At 39.3% G+C, this 12261-nt stretch overlaps 1 protein-coding gene across 5 annotated transcripts in view; it reads left to right on the forward strand.

The window, feature by feature from the left end:
* nphp4 (nephronophthisis 4) overlaps positions 1-12261 on the forward strand; it is a 152529-nt gene that overhangs the window by 88927 nt on the left and 51341 nt on the right. For all 5 annotated transcript variants that reach the window (XM_036008075.1, XM_036008077.1, XM_036008076.1 and 2 more), the window contains 3 exons: positions 2439-2576; positions 7827-7984; positions 10369-10560. In XM_036008075.1, the coding sequence (XP_035863968.1) occupies positions 2439-2576; positions 7827-7984; positions 10369-10560 (488 nt within the window). The remainder of the gene's footprint in view (positions 1-2438; positions 2577-7826; positions 7985-10368; positions 10561-12261) is intronic.

Here is a 12261-nt window from a genome sequence, read left to right on the forward strand (position 1 = left end):
GAGTGCGGTGTCTTTCACACCCTCTGTGTGCAGGACGTGGTGACTAAATGTGAGTTCTGTGTGTGTGTGTGTGTGTGTGTGTGTGTGTGTGTGTAAAATGATGTGGTATGGCTTAGCAGTACCTGTGATGACTGATTTGTGACAGCCCAGTGGTCTTGACATTTTGAATTGTGAGGACATTTCGACCAATCCTCACAGCCAAAACAGCTCATTTTATGGGTTACGCCTACACCTAACATAGTATTTGTGAGCAAGTAAACTGAGTGGCAGGCAGTTTCGAATGAAGATATCCACTCTGAAAGCATGTCAGTCAAATCACTTTAACATCTCTATATCAGTGACATTTTGTGTGTACAATTTATTTTAAAGTGAACCCCAAAACTATCTTGTCAGTATTTAAACACTCAACAGACAGAATGAAAAGGCGACTGTAAAACGTTGTTGAAGGTGAACACTAAACAGCAGCTGCTTTCAGCTTGAATTCAGTCAGTTAAGAGAGATTCCATGACAGCTTAACAATACTAGATATTACAGTATATGGCTTGTAATCCCATGGTAGATGGGCCAGATGTTTGGCATCAAACAGAAATAAAAACCAAATGATTTAAGGCAGATATTGATATTTGAGAGTTTAAATATTCAACAGATTATTTTACATAAATACATAGCATAAACAAACTTTTTTTGTTAAGGTAATGATGACCTGCTGGAGGATCAGCCATTACAAGCTTGTGCTGTGCAGCCAAACATTGCTCAAACCCACATGAACATGAGTTTTATTATTTTCTTTTTTTTTTCAGGGTGATTTTGGGGGAAGTGTGCATAAAACAACTCACAAGATATCTAGAATATTTCCATTTGATGGAATGGTGCAGTCATCAAAAACATGCAGTCTACTGTTTAAATATTTCACTCAGTGTAAACATCATATGTCTTCAATGGAGATTTGGAACAAGCTGATGCAGACAGTGTGGAATAAGATGATTTTTCAAACCTTAAAGCTACGTAAGGAGAAATCCAAGGGGAAAAGTAGATATAAAATAGCATAGTATAGATTGGTGATAAGTTGCCTGTGTCCTTTTTCACAGCTACCTACGTTGCTAGGTTTACACTTGTTGCTATGGAAACCACTGTAACCAATGCATCCTTTGCCATTAAACAACCCATTCAAGTACCTCAGATTGAAGCAGGTCATATATCTTTCTGGTGCTTCTTCAGCTCACAGCTACAGTGTAAACTAAATGTTTCCTATTTTCCATACATTTAGTATTTCATCATGACATGTCACAGTAGCAAATCGAGTCTGAACAGTGTGATTACTTCCTTTGTTTTGTTAGATATGGAAGAAGAGGTTTGGAGTGAATGGGAATGTCTGTTTGATCTATGTCAAGGCAAAGGGGAATTAATGTAAACCAATGTAATGTCCTCACAACCATAGCAGAGTCAGTGAGTGAGTGTATGTATGTCCAACAGATCACTGGGTGAATCAACATTTCCTTTTTTGCTGTTCAATACGGTTCAGATACCTTTATTATCTCCATTTGTTTTGATCATAGCAGATTCAAAGTGTTGAGTTTACATTAACAGCAAACCCCATCAGCAGCTAATTTAAATGGAAAAATAAAAAATAGGCTTATAAAACAGTGAATAATTCTGAATACATGCTGTCTCTATTTTAAGCCTGTTTAAAATCTCAACAAATCCTCCAAATTAAACGAGAAAATACATTGTTTGTCCATGCCTCCTAAAACAACACAAACCAAATGACGCCCCTATCGCCAGGACAACTTCATTTTGTCTGCGCCTTTTTAGTCATTACAAACTGTCACTGTTGGTGATTTAAGTGGCCTTTGGTTTTAACAATCATGGTCATGCTTTAAAAATACAACAATGTTGAACGGCGGTTTGAAAGGAGAAACAAACAGTTTCCCATGTTTATGTCTGGTGTATTGTTGATCCAACTATCCAAGATGAAAACAACATTAACTTTGTTCTCTGTAGTGTGCAAGTGGAGTGGCCATGCTGCTGGGCTGTTTTTGGATCATACTTTACTTTAATTTTTATTAATAAAAGTCCACTATTGGTAGTAATTGATATATGTTTGCCACCCATGTATAACTATGTAGTAAGACAACTGTAAGGACCAACAGCAACTCTCAAACTATTAGCTGCTTTTGTTTCCAGTCAAAGGTCTTCAGAAGCAAGAACGGAGCAGACAAACAGTTTAGAATTTCATTGCTGTGGGATGACAGTGTTGAAGGATTGTGGGTGGAGAAGCGGGTGGAGTGAGAAGGGCTTATAAGTGCCAAAGCAGTGTAATGGTCTGTTTTTGTCATCTGAGATGGCACATGTGTCTCTCTGGCGTAAAGTATATTCCTCAGCCCTGTTGTTCATAATCATAATAATAACAGCGAATCATTTGCATTGTTTCTCTGCAGCTCTCACTGTCTCAGCTGGCAGCTACTTCACGCTACCCAACCATCAGCCACTCCAGCTCGGCGTTGCCTTGGCAACAGTCGTTTCCTTCTTTGCTCCATCCTTCCCCATTGGCATCGGCTCACCAGCTGTCACATGTCGTAAGATTTCCACCCCCGTACGCTTACACACACACACACACACACACACACACATTCATACTGAGGAAAATACACAAGCAAAACCGGAGTCATAGGTGCATTTACACACAAACACAGCGACACTTAGTACATAGTACACATTTGCCTTAAGGATATTCAGACAGTCACTCACTAGAGTTAAAAGACACACTCACCTTTACAGGTGTGTTTTGGTGAAATACACTGAATATAAACAGAATTTGGGTTGTCTCAAGAAAACTCCACAGGGTACCTTCAATATGGTATTTGTGTATTATGTAAGGGTTGATGCCCAACGAGGTCCAGCGGACCACTTCGCGTTAGACGGTTCTGGCCTCCCAGTTGTCCATTAATTCCTGATTATTGACACTTAGTTGGGCATTAACTCTTACATGTGGAACATTCATTGTGTATACATTAAGTAATTGTCTCATTTCTTCATTCATTTCTTATGTATTAAGTTTTCTTCCTTCCCATTTATTATCACAGTCCATTGTGAGGCTTTTTCAGAGCTGTCCTGGCCCGTCCACCTGCTTTTACGCCTCAGCAGAGCTAAGAAAGACTTTGCTCATATTCTATCTAGACAGCAGTAGCTTTAATGGGTTTTCTACCATGTTTTATGCTCGAAATCCATATAGCTTAAGCTATGAATCATATTGCAGGAATAATCCAGGAACTGTGGATCAGGCTTATTGGAGATAACAATATAATCATACTCACAAATAGCTAAAAAAAGACACAATTCAATTTGGTTTTGAAAGACTGACTGGGTTGTGCTGTGGAAAAACTGTTAGAACAATTATCTGTTTCCTATATATGTATAAATACACTGGTAGTAAAAGGTTTAGTACATCCTGTATTTTAGCATTTTTGGTTACATTTCAAGTAGTGTTCTTTTATTATACCATGAAATATGATATAGGTACAAAGGAAATAACATCCAATATCTTCCAAAACACTGTCATATCATTTTTGGTATTTCCTCATGTAGAGATCAATTTAACACATGCAGTACAGGTTGACTTCCAGCTATCAGAGGTAGAGAAGTTTTAAATCTGAAACTCTGAATCAACATTAACCACTGTCCTTACCCTTCACATGTGTTGATCGTTATTTTAAAAAAAGAATGTTTTCAGTCATCTGCTTGCCCCTTTCATAAAAAAAAAAATATATATATATTTTTTTATTCCTAACGTTTGGTGAGAGGGTGTAATACTATGGACTGTTTTGCCTAAGCAATAATGTATCTGTCTGTTAGCCATGAACAGCTTGTTCACTAGAAGATGACATATTTTGGGCTAATTTATCTACCTTGAGGTGAATTACTGAAATACATTACTGTAATTTTGATTAGCCTTTAGGGATATCTAGATACTATACAGGTATACTGAGAGCTCAGGGAATTAATCTGGAGACTATAAATATTAAAGTGAGCCTATATCACATCTGCTGAACAGCTGCCACTGTTGCCACAAGTGGAAATAGCATAATGGTAAAGGCTAAAACATAGTGTAACAGTAGCACAAGTAGAGACAAGTCTGACTCAGTAATATCAGTTACAAAGTCATATTTATCTTAAGTTTGCCATTAGCTACCAAAAGCTACTGGTCATACCAGACCAGCTAAGGCTGTGGTTGCACATTGTATTGATTGGAGGATGGGTGTGTTTCATTGCTTACGAATTGAATGAATTGAAATGAATGCAGTATTTCGTCTTTCAATAGTTACATAAACTTGCCTTAAGGGTCACATCCTGATACAGTTTTAAACATTTAGTCTTATTTTATTTCTCTTAAATTCAGTTGACAGTTGCTTGATTGTGGTTAGTTGTCTCATACTCTGCAGCTGATACTGTACAATGCTTTGTTTAAACACTGTCAACATAAAAGCCGTGGATAAAAGCATTATATCCCTCGTCCCCTGGCTGCCATCACTTTTCACGTACGATACATTCTTTGTTTATTTATTGAGTAATACAAATAGCTTGCAGAATTTATTGTTTAAACATCAATTTGTCCTTGTCCATAACCTCAACACACCTGCCTATAAAAAGCAGTTGCTCATATGTTAACCACAGTGTAGGCTTGATGGTAGCATGTTCAGATACAGTATAAAGCCATTACTTTGAGCATTTTAAACATGCTAAGGGTTCTAGACCATGTCTTTGCATCCACTAAGGTTATTTTACTGCAGGCTGTTTGATCAGAGGGGGAACATGGATGTGCATGTTGCAGCACGACTTTGGTCGAGGTTATTACCAGCATGTTTGATGGAAAGCCCAATAATAAACAGCCATGCATGTCCTCTGATAGGCCAATCTGAACCATGCACATGTATCAAAGAGCAGAAAAAAACACTTGGAAAATGACACCATTGGCACTCCTTAGCTAATTATCTGCACTAATACCCCTCCAGCTGCATGTCTGTCAATGACAAGAAGAGGGGATTAATGTTTATCACAAAACATTTAGAAATGTTGAATTGATCCACAGGCATTAACAGTTCTTTTTCTTTTCCTACATAGCTGATATTGTGAAGGAGAAAGAAGCAAAAATGGATAACGAGCAAAACAAAAGAACGTCAGTAACTGAATTGCAAATTAAATGTAAGGCTGGCTCAAAGTCTAAACATAAACAATATGTTGTTTGCATTTAACTCATGACAATGGTGTTGCCGATTCAGTCCTGTTTGCTTTTACCTTAAAGCAGCCATATTATGCTCATTTTCAGGTTCATAATTGTATTTTAAGGTTGTACCAGAATAGGTTTACATGGTTTAATTTTCAAAAAACACCATATTTTTGTTGTACTGCAGTGCTCTCTCTCACTGCTGCAGATCCTCTTTTCACCTGGTCTCTGTTTTAGCTACAGAGTGAGACCTCTTTTCTTCTTCTTCTGTACTATCTTTGATTGCACTGCACATGTGCAGTAGCTCAGATGTAGATCATGTCAGCTAGCTAGCTCCATAGTCCTAAAAGACAGGCTGTTTCTACAACTTTGGTCAGTTACAAGGCAGGATTAGCTGGGAGACTTCTAAATGAGGGCGCACATGTAAGTAGTTCTTTTGTAGATTATGGTGAACTTGTGTGTGTTGTAGCAGTGCTTTGCTATTGAGAACGAGGTAGCATGCTAGCGTTAGCATTAGCGTTAGCATGCTAACGAGCTAATGGTTGCGGTTAGCCTGCTCGTTTCGGCTTGTGACGTCACAAGCCGTGCCGATTTTGAACAGCTCACCCAGAGACTGAAGGCAGGACACATTCAGAAACCGTATCTCACTCTAAACAGCATGGATGGATTTTTTTCAAAGTTTGTATGTGTGTGGAAGCACCAGAGACACAACATAACACCCCAAATCCCAGAAAAAGTGATTTTTTTCATAATATGGGCACTTTAAATTAAAATGGAAAATTGACTGTCAATGGCACTTTAATTCAATTAAAAGTTACCACAGTTCAGTACATTCTCATAGCAGAAAGGGACACAAACCTTGCACAGAAAATGTCATCTTCGCACAACGAAAAAGTAAGTTAACACTTTACATTATGGGTCCTTGTAAGTATCCAAAGCCTGATATATCTTATTCCTCTGTGCCATAATGCTCTGTTGTTGTCCAAAAACTATTAAAACACATCAATGAACCACACTGGGTGACATTTTCCTATTTTTAGTCAATCCAACATACACTGTCCTGCTGACAATGAGGAAAGTCCAACATGGACTCAAATGTTTGAACTTTTTCAATTTTTTTTCACATTTGTTCACTGTCTGTACCACCCTGTAATGGATCAAACATTTGGAATGCAGACCCCAGTCTGAATCTCTTTTTTTGTTCTCTGTGTGCGAGTCCTCCCCTGCTGCACTACACAGTCCTGCTGCCATAAATACTAACTAGTGCAGGAAATGTGTGTTAATCCATGGCTGGAAATAGTTCCCAACAAATATGCTGTTTGAGTAATGTATTCTATAGTCTTGCATTGTCAGACCTCTCCAAAGTGCTGTTTCAGTGCTAAGTATGGTCTGTCTACACCGCTTACCTATTCTGGGATTTGGGAAAAAAAAAAACTTCTTCTTCGTCCTTTTTTGTATTTCTTTAAACAAATCAACTGTTCTAAATGGTGCTAAGCCCCGGATGCAGCAACAGTGCCCTTGCAAAATAAATAGCGGAGATAGGAAAAGGACATTTGACATCTGAATCATCTCTTTACAATCTATCCCCAATATTCTGCCCTTGGATAGCTTGAGGAGTTGCATTGGCACATCTTACCACTTTCTCTCGGTGATGTATTGTCTTCATGTCAAGTTTATTTATAGAGCATTTTTAACAAACGGGTATGTTATAGAGGTCTTTGCAGAAAACAAGGGACACAAAAGCAAATCAAATCCATTGTTATAAAAAGGTAGCAATAAAACAGTTAAACACAAAAGAAACAGAAAGCAGAGAGTTACATCCAGGAGCAAATCTCAAAATTTAAAAACCAACATACTGTAATTAATGAATTTCTAATTGGCACGGCAGCTTTTAGGGAGTGATTGATAAGACAAAGTCACACCTTCTGCCTCTGACGTCTCCTTGTTTTCCACACAAGTCACTTTGAAATAAGAATAGCAGAGCACAGTTTCTGAGATGTGCACGTCATCCTTTTCATCTTTGGCTGCAGAACATGTCGATTTAGGTTTGTACAGTACGTTGAAGGTCATGGCTATTTAATGCCTTGTAACTTACAGATGGGCACTCAGAATCCATGCAGGCATTTACAAGGACTGAGTAAATGTAGAACGGACGTAGGAGTACTACTGTGTATTGAAGAAATGTTATGCTACTGAAGCGTAGGGTTGGCTCAGTCAGAATATTAGGCAATTTCCATAATCAATTCTGACGCTAGCTTTCTCTCTTAGTGCCGTGTTGCTTTGTTCTAAGCCCCCATGACACAATTTTATTGTTTATTTAATTTCCATGCATCCAGCTGCCAATTAGTGAAGTCCTTTTTTTGGATTCCAATCTTTTCTGCCCACAACTGTACTACAGTGCAGTCGTTTCATGTTGTTGCACTTGCCTTTCCCCTTACTTTTTGGTTTGCGTGTGCGTCTCATTGGCGGAAATATTAGCCTGAACTGCAGACACTCTTGAGCTTTCCTGGCCTCTTATAGATAGCTATAGACCGTACAACAAATATTTTTCAAATTCATTTTCTTTATCATTTTCCTGTATCTGTATCATCCCACTTTGGTACAGGCCTGCTCAGGTGTCAGCAACATTGCCCACCTGGAGATGGACCTTCAGCGGAAAGGGGATGTGTCAGCTTCAGCTCAGGACGAAGGAGACCAGCTTCAGGAGCTGCCCTTCACCCCTGTCCATGCCCCTGTCATCACCCTGGGGATGAATGTGCCTAGGTGAGCCCCCTCTATTGTTTACGTCAGACATGGTCAATGATCTGTTATAGAAAGTCAAAAGGGGTTTTGTTGAAGCTGTCATGTACAAATACAATTAGGTTAAAAAGCCGGTTGAAAATCGCAAAGTATCTTAAAGTGTCTGATACCAAAACATGTCATGTAATTTCAACATTCAGTTATAGATGCGTGGTAAGAGTTGACAAGTAAAACAAATAGAAAGGCCGAAGGAATAAGCCATAGCTTTTGTTTTATCATATTATGCAGTAATACATCATTTGTAAATGGCTTTTACTCCAAGAGTAAAAAAGGATATCCTTTATAGAACATGCTGACCATTATTTCCTTAAACATGTTATTTTGTGGCATCCTTTTTCATGCTCTCCTCTTTGCCTCATCATAATCATTACCCGTTATTATTGTGCTCTCTGAAACCCAAAGCTAATCCTGAATCCTGTATGAGAGGTGAGCGAAATACCACTTCATGTATGTTGGTGTTGGCATCAGCTGTGTAATATGAATTGCAATAAAGAGGCCAGCTGTTATTTGTGAAACGGTAAGCTGGCCGGTGTAATGATAGATGCTTATGATGTGTAGCCTTGAAAATCCATTGGATTGGAATTGAGTTGAATTGAAATGGTGGTCAGCACTTTAATGTAAAAAGGAGGTTCTAGTTTCTTCCAGATATATGAACTAGTATGATATGGCCACCTGGCTTTCCAAGATTAATGCAGCTGGAGTTTGCAACACATTTCTTCCCTTTTCCCCTATTTTGTGTGATTAGCACCTCACTACAGTTTCTGCTGTGGCTAAACTCTCCATTGTAGCCCGGGAGGGTGACTGAGTGATACTCATGTTTGATAGGAGACATTATTGAATGAAGCCACTTTAAACATCCTTTTACCATGGTCCTGTTTTATCTGGCCCGGTATCTATGTGAACACTAGTACAGTCCTTCATTACCACAATCGTTCACTCTCTTGCTATCTACAGAGGGATATCGATCGGCTCAATAATTGGCAGCATGTGTTCACTGGGTAGTATAGCGGTGTTGTCCGTAAGCAGGAGAATTCATCTCACAGCCAATTAAAAGAAATCGTTTTGTCTACCTTTACATCCCAATTTGGGTATTGGTCTCAGTTTGTGTGAAAATGCATTATTAAATCTAGCGGTAATGAAGAGGTTTTGACTTGATTTTGTGTTACAGAATGCAATGAGCTCACAGTGTACATTGCAAAACATGTATACTGTAATAAAGTTTAGAGAGGATATCTTAATGGCGGCGGTGAAGCAGCCAGGTCTATTGTGGTGGAACAACAAATGAGAAAGTACACCCTGCAAATAATGGGCACAGTAACTCAGAGACAAGGCATTGCATTAGCACAGAGAGTCTGTAAATAAGCAGCTGACATCGAAACAGTTTTCCCAATCCCAGAGTTTGGATCCAGACTTGATACTGTTCGGTTCAGTGAGCTGAAACATCTCTGCCTCTTCACTCGGAGCCAAAACATCTTTTCGACTGTTTTGGGTGTGGAATGACCCACTTCTTTGAGAAGAACAACGAAGTTTAAAGAAATGTAATTGAAGTTGCCATGCATATCTGACTGAACCCCCTTTGAAATAAAAATGATGGCTTTAATATTAATCCACTTGGACTAAATTAAGATGTAACTTGGAAAGCATGAAATTGACACAGCTACAGAGGGAAACCCAGTCGACTGCTTTTATCACTGTTGTTAACCTAATTAGTTTGATCAAGATGCCATTCTTTTATAAAGGTGAAGCTGTGGGCTTGCCTGTTTACCAACTGGACACATTACTGTTATGATAACATTATCATTCATTTTCCTGTGGTTGCACTTTAGCCAGCCATCTGTGCACTGTGTTTATCACACAGAGTGTTTGATGTCAGCGTTGAAAGTGTAAGTTATGAATGTTACCGTAGTTGCAGAAAAACAGGTGGCCACTATGATTAGAGATGACTGCCAATTATGTTTGAAAATCCTGAGGGAGCACTTTTCAACCCGTTCTCCTTTCCCTGTTAGCGCTCTTGTGGTGCCGCTGTTTGACGGATATTGCTGACATCCTCATGCTGCCTGATCATTGTTTCGCTGCATTTTTGTTAAGTCAGATATTGAAATTTAGCTTCAAGAAAGAAAGGTAAACGTCTTGAGTCACAATGGAACTGATCCAAGATAAACTGGGTTTGAAATGATAAAAGGGCACAGAAAAAAATGTCATCACAGGTGAAGCATCACAGGCTAAATTACTTCCTGCTGCTCGTAATGCATCAGGAACGGCATTTGCTGAAGTCTTTTCAGCTTGGCAATGATCGATGGGCGCTCATGATTCTGGACCTGTCCTCTAATTGAACCTTTCTCCTCTAGTTCCTGCTCAGTCAGCTCCAGGAGCTCACTGGCTCACCTTTACTCCGCTGGCTTCCCCGACATCATGGACTGTAGTGGGCAGGTGGCAGAAGTCCTAGACCCCACAGAGCCCGTGCCCTTTGACCCTCAGCGTGAGGACACTGACCCACTACAGGGAAACCTGCTGGTGTTCCAGTTTCTGGCGTTTACCAGGTGAGACTTGCAGTGCTGCTGGGTCACCTGAGCCTGCAGTGTCACCATTGACTGATAGCAACGGCTTATGTACTGCACTATGTATTTGCTGTTGTCATAGAGATCAGTACAGATTTGGCCTGTATGCTATGATAGATTACGTGTGATTAATCCTTCAATATTACTGTAAATATAATGATTTAGTTTTCCAGAAATGTCAGAATTGTTGTTGTTGCATCTTACTCTACACTGAGCCACTGTCCATTTAACCGTATACCGGAATAGATACATACTTTATGCATAACAACGCCCCTCCTGCCTTGAGATTTCTCCTTTTTTTGTTTTGAACTACACCCAAAACTTCAATGCACCTAAACCATACTGGCATAAAGTCATGCCAGTCATCCTCTACACATATGCCAAGCACATACCCATACACAGCACAGAGATGTACGTTCGCAATTTAAAGAAAACGCATGAACACATTTCCCGTCAGGGTGCTCAACACTTTTTACGTTGCACGGCAGCTGGATCCTCGCGAGATCACGTGGAATCGCAGGATCATGTATAACAGGAAAATCCATCTTATCTTGCTCAAACCTAATGCGTTTGTGTCTGAATTGCCAGTTTACCTCACCAATCAGCGTCCTGTGAGTAGCTACTGGCAGCTACAGCCGTGGTTTAGGTGTGTGACGGCTGCGACTGTTCATTCAAAACAACAGTGGCAGACGTGATAGACAGATGGTTCATCCAATCACCTGGCAGGTATTTTTTGAAAATGCCTGCCCTTTCCCAAACAGTTTCCGATGACGGCTACTCAGATGGTTCTGTGTTAACAAACTATCTGGCACGTCAGGTTACCAAACTTTAGAGACGGGGAAAGATAGCAAACTCATAAGGCTGATTTCAGTTTATTTTTGATATTTCACATGATTCCATGTAATCGCGTAACATAGGTACAGTCTTTTCAATTCAGCTTTTAATGACAAATATGATCTTGTATATCTGACGAGTTTTTGTTGGAAGGGTAGCCAGGATCCCTAGATCAACACATGTCGACTACTCTGTGACTAGTTTCTCTGTCTGTATGGTGTGTGTGTGTGTGTGTGTGTGTCAATGTGTGCTTCAGATGTTGTTAAATGACATGATGCTGTGTGATGATGTCAGTGGAATTTGACTACCAGCCATCCTTAAGTGCAGCAAAGAGGAGGAATGTGATTGAGGAAGAAAAAGTGGCAGGAAAGAGACACATCATGACTAAGCAGCAACAACAAGCATTTATGTTTTTAAAGTGCAAAAAAGACATTTGAAATATAATTGGGGCTGGAACTATTTTCTTTTTTAAAGTTTTGTCAATTAATGTGTCGAGTTTTCTTAGTCTTTGAAATGTTAGATGTTAGTGAAAAAAGCCCGCCACAATTTCTCAGAACCCAAGGTGACAGCCTCAAATTACTTGTTTTTTTTCAGCAACTGTATTTGTAATATTGAAATGTTTTCTTTTTCAGTTAATGGTGATGTATGTTACTGAACGTAAGATGCACTAAAGTGTGTGTAATACTTGCTTGCTGCTTAAATTGCTGCCACATAGGACTAAAGCAAAAATATATAAATGAATCAGTTTAGAGGACATTGCTAAAAATAAGTCAGACGGAGGAAAGACGATCAGACAGGTTGTTAACAAACCCCGAGGTTAGCCAAACTTATTTAGAGGAGAAATTGGAG

Source organism: Sander lucioperca, chromosome 12 (assembly GCF_008315115.2).
Source record: "Sander lucioperca isolate FBNREF2018 chromosome 12, SLUC_FBN_1.2, whole genome shotgun sequence".
Lineage (NCBI taxonomy): Eukaryota > Metazoa > Chordata > Actinopteri > Perciformes > Percidae > Sander > Sander lucioperca.